Consider the following 18,091-nt stretch of genomic DNA (forward strand, 5'->3'; position numbering starts at 1 on the left):
ACCCCTGAGGGAGAAGAAGTTTTCCTGATCCCCAGTCTGATGCCCCCCAGCACAACCTGAGGCCATCCCCTCCCCTTGAGGCCATCCCCTGCTGCCCTGCAGAGAACAGGCTCTGACACTGACACTCCACCTTGGGCCATTATAAAAACCTGCCCAGCAAAACACCAGCACAGGCAGCAAACACAAAAGCCTGAATCATTTCTGCAGCTTCAGTAGGGACATTGTTTTTCTAAGAAAGGCAGGAATAAGTACAAGTGTTATCTAAAGAGATTTTGGAAGTGCAGATTCATTTAACTCCATCCCTCCAGGTACTAGCAGGAAAAAAAAAATGCAGCAGTCATAGGTGCACAATAAAAATAAATGTATTACTGCAAATCTTTAATCTTACTGAAGGCTGCGGGCCTGGAAGTGAATGAGTAATACCAAGCATTAGCTTGCTGAGAGGTAAAGAAGATTTAAAAATTAATTTTCCAAGCCCTGATTTCAAGTTCACTGTTGTGCTTTACAGACTTTCAGAGAACAACACCAAGTCCACATTATTTAGGATTATTCGTCCATTTCTGGCTTTGTTCAGAAACAAAACCTAAGCCATGATGAGATGGTGAGGGGAAATAACCTTATTTTCTTTCCTGGTCACTTTGAACCACAGCAGGTCTTTTGAAAAATCGTCCATTTATCCACCTCCTGAGCACCTGACAGCATTGCCTGCTGTCCTTGGAAAGGAAACCCACAGGTTTATGGCTGAGCTTTCAGTCTTTAAGACAATGATTTTATTTTCTTGAGCAGGAAACAGATAAATTTGTCCAGCTGCAGCACCCATCTTTGATACTGCAACCCTTCCAGTTCATGGCCTTTGTGAAGTTCATCTCCCTGCACACTGAGGAAATCCTTCCACGAGCTCCTGCAGCCCCTGGGGTTGGCTTTGGGGTTGGGTTTGGGGTTGGGTTTGTGCTGCAGAGCCCAGGGCTCAGAGCAGCCCTGCAGCAGCAGCTCCTGCCCCAGCTCTGCTGACAGCCCGGACCTGCAGGAGCCCAGCTCCTGTCCCCTCAGACAGATCACTCACACAATTCTGAATTTATTCAAGCATTCACTCCTCCCAGAGCAGTCTGCTCCCTGCAGGGAGGGCAGTGCAGGCAGAGCTCCATCCCAGGGCTCACCCTGCCCTTCAGAGCCTGCAGGGAGTCTCTGCTGGGGAGGACACAGAGTTAATGGACCTGTGAACTTCCAGGGACAGGCTACTAACCCAGAAAAATTAGACTGCAAAATTCTCAATCAGTTCTTCTCTCCTGTTTCTCATTATTTCTAACAGATCAAACAGAAAAGCTCTGCACTTCCAGATCAGGTTGGGGACTCGGTTTACTGCTCTATCATACACCTTTTACTACACTCAGCTGTATAAGTGCACAAACTTTTACTGTTCAGTTTTTCTTCTGTGGGTCTCTCTTTCCAGCATAGCTTCAGGAAAATCTAATGCCTCTGTAAACCCTGCCTGTGCCATGGCAGGTGAAGTCAACTTCTCAAGCTCAGAGAACAGCCCTGCCACGAAGCAGAAATGACAGGAGAGCTGAAAAATCAAACTACAAAAGCATATAAATAAAACATGTTGCATGTTTTATTTGCTGGTGCAATAAGCATGTGATGACCCTGTGGCTCCACACCACCACGGGAGCAGCTTTGAGTCCTGGCTGTTGGCTGAACAAAGATTTCTCATTCTGTTAGAGCAGGCTTTGTGAGTTATCTGCATCTTCTCATCACATGGTGTTTGTTGGGGTCTGGTCTCAGCCCCACTGCAATCAAAAGCAGCTTTTCATCCTGCTCTGATGACTTCAGGCCTGGCTGATCAGAAGCTGCTGTGCCCCAGCCCTGAGCTGCTGGAGAAGATCAGCCTCAGGTTTCTCATTTTCCTAAACTGCCTTGTCATTTTCTGTCAGTGTTTCCAGCACAAGGCTGAACTTCCCCTGACTCTCCCGAGTCTATAGATAGCAATTCTAACATTGCTAACACCAAAGGGATTGTGCTGCACGTAGATCCCTGCAGTGCAAGGTCAGACAAAACCAGTCTGATCATCTGCTCTGACCTGCAGGCTGACACAGGCAGCAAACCTTCCAAAACCAGGCTGAGCCCAAGCAGGCTGAAGGTGTTGTGTTCCTGAAGCTGAAACCTGATTCAGCTTGCTGCTGTGCCACTGCTGCCCAGTCTCTCATCCACAGCACACAAACTGTTAGCTGACTGTAAACCACAATGCAAATTAACTCTAAAAGCCCCTTTTTTTGGTAGATTTAGCCAGTGAATGCTGGCTAGCCAGCCCCTGGAGGTTCTGCAGCTAGGAGACAGCAATAACCCCACACCATCACCTCTGCAGCTCCCAGGTCTGCTGCTGAGACTGTGAAAAAATCTCAATTCCATGATTCTGGTACTGAGATTGTGCTGCACCATAATAATAATAACAGCAAAAACCTTTCACTGCTTCCATTTGTGCCAGGCAATTGCTGTTTGCATTGGCACCCAAACTATCAAAGGCAGTGCACACAGAGCTGGCGTTCCTCAGAGTTTGGTTTAGCACCACTCAGATTTGGGGGCTGGAAGTCTCCCACCATAAAGTGCATTTGGTGCATTCTGCCACTCACTTAAAGCTACCACTAAATTCTTTTTGAAGCCATGACATTGATTTAAAGAGGCTGTTCATGTGTTGGTGTCATCTTTACAGGGAGCAAATCTCTGACTGGAAAAAAACATCAGTACAGAGAATATTCATAGGAAATCTGTTCTGTGGAGGAAAGTCTGGAAGCACTCTGAAGAGCCAATTTCATTAGAGAGAACAGCCTGCACCCTGAACACCAAGGGTGTTTAGCAGAGGTGCCTCAGCTGCACTCAAACCTGCACTGCAGGGTGTGAGCTCTTCCCTGGGAATCCTGAATTTGACAAATGCTCAAGGGTTCTGCTAAAGATACAGGCAAGGAGAAATATTTCTCCTCAAAAAAACCATCAAGTTCCTTTAAATAAGGAACAGAACTTCATGAAAAAAGTCTATTAAGAAACACAAATGCCATGAGCTGGAGCAGCTCCCTGTGCATTAAAGCTCAGCATCTCTCCAGGTGCACACTGTGCAAGCCCACACTGCCAAAACCCCATCCCTCTGAGCCAAACTGCCTCCTGGTGCTCAGGGTTTTCTCCTGATTGCTCCAAGTTTAGTAGAATTTTAAACACTTTGCAACTGCGAATGCCCAGAAGAAAGCAATTCACTGAGAACCCCTAATTAGTCCCTGGAAAGCACAAAGGTACAGCCAAAAGCCTGAGTCCCTGTGCAATATTAAGAGAAGTGGAAATTGTAGGCTGCCACCAGAGATGGACAGAGGCACCAGGCAGAGAAGATAAATGAGATGAAACAGTCATAAAAACAATACTGAATAATCTGATGCCCGTTTTCAAGTTATTAAATAATAAGGCACAGATGTTAGAGTCACATTTTACTTTGCTTTCCATGTGCATTATGAATTATTTTGCACTTTTGCATTAGCACACATTAGGCAAAGAACTGTCTCTAATACATTAGAAATTCACTTCAGGGGGAGCTTCCCCCTCCTCAATCTGCTGACTGCTGATTTAATCACCAAATGGACAAGAGATCAAATCAACACTAAGGCCGTGCTAGCAAGTGACAAACCACCTCACTTCAGAACATTATTAATCCGAGTGGCACAGTGCTCGTGGGCTGTGATTTTCTGAGCACACACCAACCCCAGGATGCTCAGATTCAGCTGGCACTGGCTGTGGCTGAAGGCACACAGCTCCTGATGGGAGGAAGCCCCTGGGAGCTGAGGGTTCCCTGCAGCACGGGAGCAGCACACCGCAGAGCAGGCTGCTCAACGCCACACTGGAGCGTTGTCACCGGGCTGAGGTGCCTGTAAATCACCTTTTTGGGGAGAGATGGGGTGGTTAAAGACTGCCAGGATCAGGATCAGGGCACCTGCCTGCCCTGGCCCTGCTCTGGTGGCAGCAGAGCTGCAGCTGCAGCCCAGAGAGCCAAAGGCAGCTCCTCTCCCCCCTGAGGGCTGCAGGAGCCCCAGCTGGGACAGGATAAGGGTCAGGGGATCTGCTGGGCTGCTCATGGAGCTGCAGGGACACTGCCCCAATCTGGGACAGGATAGAGCCCATGGGATCTGCTGGGCTGCTCATGGAGCTGCAGGGACACTGCCCCAATCTGGGACAGGATAGAGCCCATGGGATCTGCTGGGCTGCTCCAGGGACACTGCCCCAGCTGGGACAGGATAGGGGTCAGGGGCTCTGCTGGGCTCCTACAGGGACACTGTCCCAATCTGGGACAGATAAAGCTCACAGAATTACACAGAATTTCTAGGTTGGAAGGGACCTTTAAGATCATCGAGTCCAACCCATGTTCTAACACCTCAGCTAGGTCATGGCACCAAGTGCCACATCCAGTCTTTTTTTAAACACATCCAGGGATGGTGACTCCACCACTTCCATGGGCAGGTGATTCCAGTATTTGACCATTTGGCCCTGCTGGGGCTGCTCATGGAGCTGCAGGGACATTGTCCCAGTGTGGGACAGGACAGAGCTCAGGGTCAGGGGCTCTGCTGGGCTCCTCCAGGGACACTGTCCCAATGTGGGACAGGATAAGGGTCAGGGGATTTGCTGGGCTCCTCCAGGGACACTGCCCCAGCTGGGACAGGACAGAGCTCAGGGTCAGGGGCCCTGCTGGGCTCCTCCAGGGACACTGTCCCAATCTGGGACAGGATAAGGGTCAGGGGCTCTGCTGGGCTCCTCCAGGGACACTGTCCCAATCTAGGAGCACTCCTGGTGCAGCTCACCCTGCCAGAGCAGAATTCAGAGCCACTCTGGCTGCTGGATGGTCCAGGCTCATCTGATGGATATTCTGCCACTTCCCATGCAATTAAAGCACTTTATTGCATAATTAGTTAAACTCTAAGTTTGTTTCATCCTTGACGCCTGTCAGGAACAAACACAGTAAATAAAGGGGGGAAATGAGTTTTACCTGCATTTTGTAGAAATCTGGACCAGTCAAATGTTTCACTGGGTGTAGTCTTAATTCCTGTGTAAAAAAAAAAGAGAGCCCCATGTTAAATGTGCCCTGGATGGCCGAGCTGTGGCTCCTGAAGGCTTCTGGAAGTCCAAAAAAGCAATATTTCTGCCAGGCACCCCGAGTCCCCTCTGCAGCCCTCCCCACCCAGCAATGCCAGGCTCCCTTCCACAGACAGCAGGCTGGAATTCAGTGGGAAATTCTGTACAACCACCCACTGAACTTCTTCAGCAGCACAACCCTGCTAAACTTAAAAAATCTAAAACTACGCCCAGGATAACATCACCTGAGGGAGCAAAAGAGATCCAGGGCAGCTGGGACACAGAGCCCTCAACATGAAAGGAAGTAAATTAGATTTATACACAAATTAAATATTAATCTGTCCTGAATATTAATGTACTTGTTTTTCCTTATGTTAAAGATTAATTATTTTAATGAAGAAACTATTTTATTAATTTAGTTAATCACTTATTTAACTATTACCCCTCAAGAGCCTTAAATATAAACTAAACATAGGCTGAACAGCCTTCACAATGAGTTATTTCAACAGCACAGGCTGGAAAAGAATGTTGCCTTCTTTGAAAGTGAAATACACACAACGGAATGAGTTCTGGAATCCACAGAGAGGTATTTTTAATTAAATAAATTGGGAAATGAAGTGATCACACCTAAAATAGTGAGCTGTGCTCCCTGACTGTCAGGGATGTACCTCGGGTGAGGTGGGTGGCTCTCATGGATGGGGAGCTCAGCCCAGCCCAGTCCAGTCCAGCTCAGCTCAGCTCAGCCCAGCCCAGCCCGGCCCAGCCCAGCCCAGTTCAGCCCAGCCCAGTTCAGCCCAGCCCAGCAGAGCCCAGCTCAGCTCAGCCCAGCCCAGTTCAGCCCAGCCCAGCCCAGCCCAGCCCAGCCCAGCCCAGTTCAGCCCAGCCCAGCTCAGCCCAGCCCAGCCCAGTTCAGCCCAGCTCAGCAGAGCCCAGCCCAGCCCAGCCCAGCCCAGCCCAGCTCAGGGCACAAGGCTGGAGGCAGCAGCCACAGGAATGTCAGAAACGGGATGGCTTCAGCAGTATCTCAAAGTCTCACCTTGACTTTGCACATAGATTTTCTTCCTGGCATCTGGCTTTAAAGAGAAGGAGAAGAAAAAAAACTTTCTGAGTTCAACATAAAAATATCTGCTCAATCCTCAAAAAAACCCCAAAAACACAATAAAGAGCAACAAAACACATGTCAGTGTGTTTCTTTTGACTATTAAAAATCAAAACTTACTATTAGATACATTAAGTAACTCCAAAGGGCAACAATGTCATTTATATTTACAGTGTCCATTTACAGTATCAATGAATCAATTTTTCAATAAACACAATTGCCAAGTTAATATTAATTTTTTAGTTCGTCTCTCTATCCTTTCTTATGATCATGACCCTGTTTTTCTGGAATAAAACAAATCTCAGCTGTCTAGCTGAAAATCAGCTCTAGTTCCCAAAAAGCTGCAGGTCTTGGAAGGCTGGTTTTGAAAATCCAGTTTATATTTATCCATAATACAATTTATAAACATATCAGTTTCAGAAACTGCTGTCAAAAATAAAGGCTTGCCTAGACTGGAAAACTGGTGCCTGGTAGCTATTGCAGAACCTTCACAAACAAAAATTGCAAAGTAAATTACCTTAAAATAGCTGTAGTAAAAGAGGTAATTACCACACTCCAAAATCACTCCTGAAGTGCTGTTATTTAATTTAGGTGATGAAAGAGGCAATTTCCTATTTCAATATCTTCCTATAACTCCAACTATGGATTTGTGGAATACATTTTTTTTTTTTTTTAATGAAGAGAAAATCAATTCAGAAACAAACTTCAATTCTTGAACCAGTCAGCTCAGGAAATAGGAAGCCACAGAAGTGATTTTTTTTTAATTGCAGAGATTTTGGTTTTCCCTGCTGTTCCTTTGTGGCTGCCCTCAGTCCCCTGCCCAGGCACTGCAGTTACTAAAAATGAACTGGGGAAAGAAACTGGGAGAAAAGAGGACACTTAAAAAGTCATCTCCAAGCAGCTCACAGATGGAAAGGAGGTGGTTGCTGAGAATCAGGGTGAACAATGTCACCAAAATTGCACAAAAAAGCAGCAAATCCACATGGGAAAGAAGTGGGGGAGAAAGAAACAACTCTGTGCTACAGTGGGAGCCTGGGGATATTCCATGGACTTCATCTTTCTTGAGCTTTTGTGTTCAAAGGATTAAAAAACACTAAAAATAGTTTAACATGTCATTACATCACTTTATCACTGAACAGTGGACCTTCTCTCACTAACATTTTGAATTAGCCAGCACGACAAAAATGCTAAAATGGTAAAAACCCCCTGCAAGCAATGGGACAGCACTGTGAGCTGAGCCAGCTCCAGAGTTAACTCTGCAGAGAAAGTGAGCAAAACAGAGAAAAACTGCAAAAAGGAGGGGGGAAAGCAGGGGGGCAGAGCCCCAGCCCTGCCTCCCCCTGCCGGGGCACACACCCCAAAAACACCACGTTTCACAAGAATTCAGGTTCAGCAGCTTTGCTCCTGCCCTGCAGGACTCCAGAAGGATCAGGGGAGCAAATCCAGCCTGGGGGTTCCAAAAGGAAACCCAGAGCACTGGGACAGGGCCCAGGGATGTGCTCACTGATCCGTTTTCTCTTGTGCTCTTTATTTTAAATGGGATGAGCAGAATGCAAAATGAAATGGAATGCTGATAAAAGTGGCTCAGGCAATTCTTCTGCTCCAGTTTTATGCTCCTGCAGTAAAACACTGACCACAAGCACGAGATCCTTTACAGTGCTTCAAACCCACCCGGAGTACAGACGGTTACAAGGGCTGGATTACTTCACAATTAAGGGTGATTTATCCAATGAAAGAGAAGAGAGTTTGTTGAAGAGACAGCCTTTGGGTGCAGTGCAGTGGGTTGCCTGTTTGCAGTGTAAATTCTCAGGTGCCAACCTGAACTAAGGAAGCCCCAGAGCAGGAGCAGAGCGAGATAATTCATAAAAACCACCAATTTCCCCAGAGCTGCGGTGGAAGGATGTGCTCCTGCTCCTCCCTGCCTGCAAGCAGGGCTGCTCTGAGCATTCCCAAAGAGCAGCAGCTCGAAGCCTCAGCAGCTGGACCCAGCAGCAGCTGGATTGAATTTGGGATGTGGCAGGTCTGCCCCAGCTCCCTGCCTGCCACACACCCCACAGCACTGCATCAGTCCCAGGAGCCCCAAGCAAAAGTGCTCAGGTAACATCAAAGCCTGGCACTTAAAAGCATTTGGGGTGCTGGTTCTGAAAGGATTTCAAAGCTCATTTTTTTTCTTCTCCTTACACTTTTGTCCTTTTCTTGCTCCATATCTCTGACAGAAGCTGTGCCCTTTCCCTTTTACCCATCGTGAGGTTCATTGTAGTAACTATTAAAACCAAATCACATTTGTAAAAGAAAATACCAAATCCCACGTCTGCTCACGTATCCTTTTAATGCAAACAGATTTTAAAAATCAATTAATGCCGAAATCAGGGGTTGTGTGGCCTCCTGCTGGGCTGTGCAAGCTCCACTCTCAGTGATTATTTCTGAGGCAAGAGTGCATTAATGGTTACACCACGATGCAAGCTAGAACTGAAGAGGTGCCAGGCACTTTGTTTCAACTCCTTGCATTAATTGCTCAGCTGTAGCTGGTGCTCCCCAGGGCCAGGTGAGGGGAGCCAACACCTCCCTGCAGGAGGGGGGTCCTGCCTTGCTGGTTTCACCCCAAATGGGTCCTGCTCACCCTCACTGATCTGCAGCTCAGCACACAAAATCTAATTTACCCCTGCAGCTCACCCTAAGAACTTCATTCTGTTTCCAGGTTGACAAAACAAGTATTTTCAAGTCATATTTCTGTATTGTAACTAATGCTGTCTGGAGGAATTTTGTCAATGTAAAGTTTAGTGAATGATGCCAAAAGAAACAATTTGGCATCAGGAGAGACTCGGTAACAACAAATGATTTAAATGTTACAGAGAAACATTTCCTAAAGTGCTCCACACTCTCCACAATAACCCAGCTTTCAATGGCAGAGCTCTGACTGTACACCAACACGAAATGCTGTCTCTGAAAGGACAAGCAGGGCTGGGAACAATGCAGATTATTGCAGTTCTCCACACTATTTAGGGCACATTTCAGAGCACACATGTCTGTAACACAGTAAGCATCCCCATCCCACAAACATACCCACTCTGCTGCTGCCAGCTCCTTCATTTCCACGGTGAAAGCCACTGCAAACCTGGTTAAAGGCACAAAAATAGTTGGGATCATCTGCTTAAAGTGTTTAAACAGGAAGAGTACTTCAGAAAAAAAAAAAAAAAAACCTTGATAAGAACTAAGATCAGAGGCTTACAAAGCTGATCCAGCTGAAGGGCAGAAAGCTGGCTTTCCCCTTGCTCCAGCAGAAACCCTGCTTAAACCATCAGCAGCTCCTGAGGCTTTGCACCCAGAGCTCTGGGGAAGGTGAAGTGAGGATTCCCCAGAGAGGAACCCCAAACACCAGGCACAGCTGTCAGGGAATGCCACAGCTGCAGCAGGAGCCTGGCTCTGCTGCCCCTGCCCACTGCAGGAGCCTTTGAGCTGCCCCTGCTGCCAGGCTGGGCTGGGGCACCCCCAGTGCCCCTGTCTGCACCCCAGTGCCGCCCACATGCACGCTTCAGACCTCGCCCTGTAGCCGTGGTATTTTACAAAAAATCCTTTGCTAGGTGTTTTCTCCTATTCTGCCTGAGAAGCCTCAGAAAAGGAATGTAAACAATGAACAGTCTGATGGCTGTGGGATGTGCTCTGGGCATTGTTCACCAACAGGTGCATCTTCCATTGCTCCATGTCAATTATTTCTACTTAATAACCAACCAAAGATGCAGCTGCATCGGACTCTGGGAGTCAGGAGCTTCTGTTATTCCTCCTCTCCTGTCCTTTCCAGCCTTCTGATAAATCCTTTTCTCTCTATTCTTTTAGTATAGTTTTCATATAGCATTTTAACATAATATATATCATAATATAATAAATCAGCCTTCTGAAACATGGAGTCAAGATTCTCATCTTTTCCCACATCCTGGCACCCTGGAACACCACCTTATCCCCCAGGGTTCCACAGCTTCAGGAGTGACAAACCCTAATTCAGATGGGGATTTCAGACCTCTCCTGGGGTTCCCCAGCTTCAGGACTCACAAACCCTAATTCAGATGGAGATTTCAGACCTCTCCTGGGGTTCCCACAGCTTCAGGAGTGACAAACCCTAATTCAGATGGGGATTTCAGACCTCTCCTGGGGTTCCCCAGCTTCAGGAGTCACAAACCCTAATTCAGATGGGGATTTCAGACCTCTCCTGGGGTTCCCCAGCTTCAGGAGTCACAAACCCTAATTCAGATGGGGATTTCAGACCTCTCCCGAGGTTCCCCAGCTTCAGGAGTCACAAAGCCTGGGAAGGAGTGCTGGGCTGTCCCTGTGCAGCCCTGCAGGGACAGCAGAGCCCCGGGCAGTGTGACAGGAGCAGTTCCCATTCCTGGCTGTCCCAGGAAAAGGTGATTTCCAAACACATGGACAGCCAGGTTACCCTGAGTGGAGCTGGGTGAAACAGAAGCTGTGGGAGATGTTTTCCTGCAGAGTTAGTGAAGAGCCCTGCTCAGGGGAGATCCCAAGAACAGGCTGGATTTTAGTGAAGTTGTAAATTGTCCTGGAGCACAAACACAGGTTTGGGTGCTCTGAAATGGAACTTCAGTGGAGCCCCTGAGTCCTGTGCAAAGCAATGTTTGAATGGCTCCTTCACACCAGACACTACTGCTGAGCAAAACTGCTTTACCTCCTTGTGGAGACACTGAATGTAAAAGAGAGGTTATCACACACCCCACCGATGGGTCAGTGCTTCTTTTTCATGTGGTTTCTGAAATGTTTCTGTCCTGGGCCAAGCCTCTGACACCTTAAAGGTCCCAGGTAAAGCATCACAGGACAGAGCTTCTCCACTGGAGATGTGTCACAATTTGATTATGTCACAATCACCACAACCATTAATGAGAATTCCCATAAATGCTGAATTATAGCTCCTACTCTTGCTTGTTGAAGCAAACCTTATTTCCCCTACATTTGTTTTGCAGGATCTGCCCCCCAATGAGTGTCACACACACAGCCTGACAGCTTTAAGGTTATCAAAGCCCCTCAAATGCTTGCTTTGTCAAGCTGCACGTGCTCCCTCCCCACGTTCTGCAATTTTCCTTTCAATGCATCACATTAACAAGCATAAAAAGATGTCACTTCCAAGTCTACAAAATACTGTTCAATAGGAAAAAAAAATACCCTGGAGGGGTACAAGCAGCATTTAGAGGGATTTGATTAAAAATGAAACACTCATAAGGCTCGACAGTGTTCAATAGTTTGTTTTATGGAATGTGGGGGGATATTGTACTGGACAAGTAATCTACAATTCATGATGCTTTCTGCTTAGAGCCCTGCAATCAATAAAGGAAAAAAAAAATCAATGTTTCTTTTAATAACTCTGCAATGAATAATGCCAGTGATGCTACTGGAGAAGAGGTACATCCAGAACAACCCCCAGAAAAATGAGATGCTTTTCCTGTAGCAGAGACAACATTGTAAACTGCACAGGGATGTCGTGATACATTTTGAAATAGCACAGATAATTCAAGCTATTAAGGCATACCTCAGGTTCCCAACTCAACACCATCAGAAAACATTCAGTAAAGCAGTTTTTGCATTAGCTGTATTGGTGACAGAAGATATTTTAAACAGAGATGGCTCAAATGGACACAGAGATTGTTTCTATGTATTTCTCATTTTGCACACTGCAGAAATCCATCTGACACATTAGGTATCTTTTTCCTTTCCTTCAGACCTGTTTAAAGAACAACTTCTGATTATTTGATAACAAAAGTAAACAAGTACATAAATTTTTTTCCTGAGTGGAACCTTAAGTTGCTTTCAGCTCCAAGCCACACTGAGACACAAGAACATGCCCTAATGATTTTTCAATGAGTGTGATTAAGTGCTGCCTTTAAAATCTGTTTACTTACCACATTTTATAGGGGATTACAGACAGAGCAGCACATCTCTGCCAGCGTTAAGTGAGCCAATAACAGCTGGGAAATAGAGTGGTATCAGCAAGGCTGAACCAGGAGACAGATCCTGCCTGCCCCAAACCCATCCTGCTCTGGGTCTGCAACAACAAAAAGGTTTCCTCCCCCACCATGGCCGTGAGCAAACACTGCTGAAGTCAACAAACCTTTGGATCAGTCAGGAGAAAACTTCTTTTCTGGGGATGTTGAAACTATGAAGCATGATCAGAAGTCTTGTTAGTTTTAGTCATTTCCTCTGGTTTATGATCAGTTCTTGGTCTACATTTGATGACTACACTGGCATGTCATGAGAGCTTTCCAGACTTTAAAACACCTGAAAACACTCCCCTGCCATTTCCCCTAAAAACTGAGAAAATTTGCTTAAAGGCTTTTTTTCCCATCTCTGCTTCTTTGCTCATGGGGCCAGGGACAGGATCAAATTAGCAGGGGAAAAAAGAAAAGAAAAAAAACAAAAATCTGCTTGTGCCAGAGGGATCCACTTTTCAAGCAGGCATTCTGTCAACAAGCTGTGTGTGAGGAGCAGGGAAACCCAAAACAAGCAGGCTGCACACAGGCTGCAATTTCTGATCAAACTGCTGCACTTCCACCACTGAAGCACAAATAACATTAAAGACCACAAGGATTTCAGGCAGCCCAGCCTCTGCCTGCTGCCTGCACACCCTCCAGAGCATGGAAAACTTCCCAACAGATCTGCCCCACAAAAATGCAATTTCCTGTCAGACATTTCCAGCCCTGCTCTCACCTGGCTTTCTCCAGCACTGCTCCCATTACCTGGCGTTTCTCTTTACATTTGACATCTTCATTGACATCTGTCCCACCAAAGATGACTCCAAAAGGAATTCTGCTCCCTGCAAAGCAATGAGAACTTGGCCAATGTGTCCATGTAATGAGCAGGAGTGAAAAAGGACATTGATAACAATGAATCACCAATCTGAGCAAAACCCTTTGAAAAGGAAACCTGAATTTTTAATTTTTTAGCACTGTAACCCCCCACACAATAACTATGCACTTTGACAGGACACCAAACCAAATGGGAAACAAAGTTTGTTGATAAAGATAGAAAATGCACCATAGATTTCACATTTGTGTGTGGAAGTTAAGTGAGCTGTGAGATCAGGATTTATTAGCATTGCTCATTTCCTCATTACTAAAATGAGAGAGCAAGCAAAAAGAATGAAAGACTAATTACCATCCTGGCTACTTGGAGAATTTCCTTGGCATTTGTTGATGTTCTGCTCTAATGTTTGCAGGTGGAGGGAATTAATGTGCACTATCACAGCCCCACTGCCTCTGATCTTCCAGAGACAGGCTGTCTGCAACACCACATAAAACATGCACTGCCTCTTCAATAAATTTAAAAGTGAATAATTATTATGTCATCCAGTACGTGTGTTGATCCTGTAAACAGAATTTCCAGGAGGAGGCCAAACAGATCAATAGTGTGGCAGCACTGGTAGTGCAATCTCTAAATTTCTAAATGTTCCAGGACTCTAAACATTCCAGGAATGTTCTCTGAATCCCTTTTTTCCTCCCAGAAGTCTGCAATAACCTTTACACTTTAATCACCTCAGCAATCTTACTATCACTGTCCTGCCCTTCAGAGATTTTTGGTTTCTTTTTCTTTCTGTCACTGCACATACATTTAGAACAGTGTAACTGATTTATTTAAATTCCTGGGGTTTTGTGAAGTGTCAGGCTTTACAGGTCACTTGGGGCTTTGAAAAGACAACAGCATTCAGGCATTGCCATGGAAGTTAAACTCCAGTAAAATCTTACTCCAATAAACAGTTAAAATTCAACTTTATCCTTTGTTCCTCAGCAAAAATCCCCCCCAAAAAAGATGGTGCTCAGACTTGCCATAAGCCTCCTCCAAACCAATTCAAGCTGTTGTCACAAAACCACTCATCTCTATGTTCCAGCAAGCCTTAACCCCTGTGTGAGCACAGCCCATTTCACAGACTTATTTTGTATTTGTGTTTCAGGTCCCTGCTGAAGTCAGAGCCCCTCTGGAACACAAGAACCCCAGGCAGGGCAGACAGCCCAACTCAGGCTGTCTGCAATCCCAGGACAAAGGGGGCACTGCTGAAGGCCTGAGCAGGGAGCAGAAGTGGCCCTGGCAGCAGTGGGAATTGCAGAGCTCCGTTGCAGCCCCCAGTTCCTGTGACACCCCCAGCTCTCAGCTCAGGATGCACACTTGCAGTTCCAGCAGGCGCCTGCCTGTAATTTCTGTAATTCCCAGTGCTTCCAGTGTATCATTAGTGGCAGGCTGGAAACTGGTTCCACGTGGCTAGAGAGAACAGAGGATTTTGTTCTTTGTCTGATAACATCCTGTCTCCGACAGTTTAGCTGACAGGAATGGCGCTTCACGTCGGAAAACCCTGACTCATTTTTGAGCAGAAAAATCAAATTAGCCTCCCTGCTTTCTTCCATTTGAGCCCAGCTCTACTTAGCCAAGCCATTGTCCTCTGAAAGAACACATTTGCTGAAAGGATCCTGATGTTCATGTAATGCTCTCATCCTGATGGAGTTAAAGTACTTAATTATCAGAAGCACTATGTGGTTTAAAAGTACATTTATTTAGCTCTCTCTCTCTATCAGATCTCCCATTGAGAGGGGTTTTTAGCATTCCTGAACGTTTGCTGAAGTGGATAAACAGAGTGAGGATATTCTCTGTGGGTTTACACATTTCCAGCCATTTGTGGCAGTGAGGATTCACTCTCTTCCCTGGCAGGACTTTCCTGGCAGGTATTTTTATTGCAAAGCAGAAGGAGGATTACCTTGCAGCAGTCTGCCTCCTTTATAGAGGTGAATGGCCAGGGCTGCATCAAACTTGTCTGAGCAGGTCAGGTTTGCTACTTCAGCTGGACTTTCATACATGAAAGCATCTTTAAGGACACAGATGTGACCTGCAGCATGTAGATGATTCCTTCATCATGGGAACAAACAGAAAAAGAATAAAGAAGTCACTATTAATGTTATAGGCACACCAGTGTACGAAGCCAACTTAATCAAAACGTTTTTCCTTAAACTTTGCTCTGACTTTCAACTTGATGCCTTCTTTGTTCAAGCAACCAGGAGCTTTTCACAAGGCTGGGTTTTTTTTTCTCCTGGAAGACATTTGTTATCTTCACCACTGTGAAGCCACAGGCACGCTTCCAAGCAAGGTAACACTGCATGGGCCAAGCCTGAGCAACACAGCTTCCAAAAACCAGATAAAGTGAAGTAATCCCAGGACCCTTCCTGACTCAACTTATTATCTGAAACCCTCCTTTTGAAGGGAGGTGTCAGAATTTTTGTGTCAGAATTTTTGTGTCAGACCTCGCTCTCAGAGATTCTCAGCCCCTTGTTCTGCAGACAGGACACAAGTGAAGAAAGCACAAACATGTCCAGCTAGTCAATGCCACTAGAAATGCAGAACATCAAAAAGGAATGCATCAAGAAAGCCAGAGAGCTGAAATGAGTTCCCCTTCTGTTTGATGGTGGGTTTAATTGCTTCTTGTCTCAGCTCACCCATTTATAAACCAGGCAAAGGATAATTGAAGTATAAGCAAATACACAATTACACAAACACCTTCACAGCCTGCTTTAAAAATCTCAATTCCAAAAAGAAAAAAACAACAAATCCAGCAACAAACCCCTGCCAGTCAGCTTAGCCATCACCTTTACATGCAGTGGTTCTCACATGAAAACACTGCTGCAAAGGCAGCCAAGGATTGATTGATTGATTGATTGATTACAGACAGCCTCACTCCTCCCCTGACACCAGAACCAGCTGTCAATGCTCCCAGGAGCATCAGCCAGAGCCACACAGGAGCAAATTGTGTCTGCTGACAAGGAGTTTGCATTGCCAGGATCACAAACTCACCACAAGAACCTTCTCTGCTTATCCCGTATTGTGGCAGCCGATTGATTTCTCATTGTGTGTTAATTGTCCTGGCATTAAAATCCTGCTAGCTCATTGACTGCCTGGATCACGTCAGCTTTCATTTCCTCATTATTGCACAGCCTCCCAAGAAATGTGATTTTCTGTGCTGCAGAAGTTAGTCATCCTGCAGAAACTGGTGCTAAAATGCTGTGAAATGTCTGGAGGCCGTGGAAGGAACGTGCTAGCATGTGTCAGACAGAGCTCCGTGGCACAACATATGGTGCTGGGTTTGTTCCTAAAAAGAAAACCCAAAAAGAAACCCCTTTCATTCCACTGTTCCAAACAAGACCAATCGATTATGACAAATGCTAATAAATAATAAAACACAGCCACATTTTAAGCTCCTTACTGATGCTGCTGAGCAATTCCTCCCAGCAGCTGCCCCATGAGCTGGTTCCAAGCACCTGCCTTGCTCCTGAAAGAGGCTCTCCATTTATTTCACAACACTGATGCCCAAATCTCCCAGCTGTGGAGGGAAAATCTCCTGGGCAAATCCTCGGGATGCTCCTGCGTGCACTCCGTAATTTCACAGGTGCTCATTAAATGGTCTGAAAGGATTTTTTTTCTCCCATCAGTATTCCAATTACCATAAATCACTATCATGTACAAGCAATATGTTTGCATATTACAATTAATTTGAAAATAACTCTCTCAGGACATCAGGAATCAAGAAACTCAGCCAGGAATTCCAATCCAAAGTGGGGTTGTTTTTTTTTTTGAAATAGAGTAGGGATGACTGCCTCTCCTGCACACTTTCCAGAGCTCCAGCCTCCCTGGGGAACGACAGCTGCTTCTGCAGTAAACAGAGAGGGACTTCCTCAAGTGTTCCAAGGCTCAGAGATTGTGCATTACCTCTACAACTTCCATTTTTTGTTTTTTAACAGATTTTTATTCTACTCAGGAGCACGTAAAAATATTTGCATACATCTTTAGAAGGAAAAATAAGCAAATATTCCCAGAATAATTCAAATTCCCAGATTTAAAGACGCCTTGAGCCCCTAAACATTCCACTGGGTTTGAGATCATTAATCACAACCTTCAAATGATGCATCTATGCAAATACACGTGTGTAGAGCTGAGTTATTGGGTAGTATTTAAGTGCTGAAATTTACAGCGTTATTTTCATATTTTCTAAATGGCTTTTCATCCTTACAGCCAAAAAAAGCAGACTGATTTTCACACATATGCTGTTACCAAGGAACACGATCGGGGAGCGCCGCAAAGTTACTGCAGGGGAATTTTTTTGGGAAGACTGATCTGTGTGTGAAGCCCCAGATGTCCCTGAAGGAAGGCAAGGCAGAGGGGACACATCACCCAGATCTGTCCTGCTCCTGGCAAACGTCCGTCCACGTTATTCTGCCATTTCATGAACAAATGCCTCGTGAATGAGAAATAAAAATTAACCCAGCTCCTGCAGTCTGGGGATCCAAGACAACACTGGAAATGCCAAATCTCAAGGCTACATTTTCTCTCTATCACAGCTCTTAATACAGGAGATAATTCCCACATGTCCCAACAAACCCTGAATGTTGCTGGGATCTAGAATTGGCCTTGCCACATTCTTCCCTTCTGCTGAAACTCTTGTGGAAGCCAATGCCATGACTTGGGGAAATAACATTTCTAAAGTAGAGTTGAGCTGTCAGCTCCCAGATTTTGGGTGTTTTCCTCAGCAGAAAGCATCAGGGAGAAGTCCAGCCATTCAGTAAATGTGGAAGAGCATTTTTAGAAGTACATTATACTGCCACTGCTTACTCTGATATTTATACACACCTGAGTATTGGACAAAGTATTTCCCAGTCCCTCTCATTTCAGCATTCAGGAAATTAATTTCTCTCTTTTTTGGTACATTTTTTCTATTCTTTGGAAATCACAAAGCTTGTAAGTGAAACTTTCAAGAGTGTTCTCTGGATCTCCACTGTGTGCAGAGACCTTGCTAAAAGGTACAAACCTTTTCTGACCCATCTTCACTTTGAGATTTCTATACAGAAAACATTTTTCTCT

General features: G+C 45.5%; 1 protein-coding gene across 1 annotated transcript in view; it reads right to left on the bottom strand.

The window, feature by feature from the left end:
* Positions 1–18,091, bottom strand: part of GLT1D1 (glycosyltransferase 1 domain containing 1) — a 41,526-nt gene that overhangs the window by 18,057 nt on the left and 5,378 nt on the right. Inside the window, exons 2-6 of the mRNA XM_041410292.1 lie at positions 14,943–15,091; positions 12,908–13,013; positions 9,263–9,314; positions 6,137–6,173; positions 5,015–5,071 (exon numbers count right to left, since the gene is read on the bottom strand). Of these exons, the coding sequence (XP_041266226.1) occupies positions 5,015–5,071; positions 6,137–6,173; positions 9,263–9,314; positions 12,908–13,013; positions 14,943–15,091 (401 nt within the window). The remainder of the gene's footprint in view (positions 1–5,014; positions 5,072–6,136; positions 6,174–9,262; positions 9,315–12,907; positions 13,014–14,942; positions 15,092–18,091) is intronic.

Source organism: Onychostruthus taczanowskii, unplaced genomic scaffold, assembly GCF_017590055.1.
Source record: "Onychostruthus taczanowskii isolate IOZ18803 unplaced genomic scaffold, ASM1759005v1 scaffold32, whole genome shotgun sequence".
Taxonomy (NCBI): Eukaryota; Metazoa; Chordata; class Aves; order Passeriformes; family Passeridae; genus Onychostruthus; species Onychostruthus taczanowskii.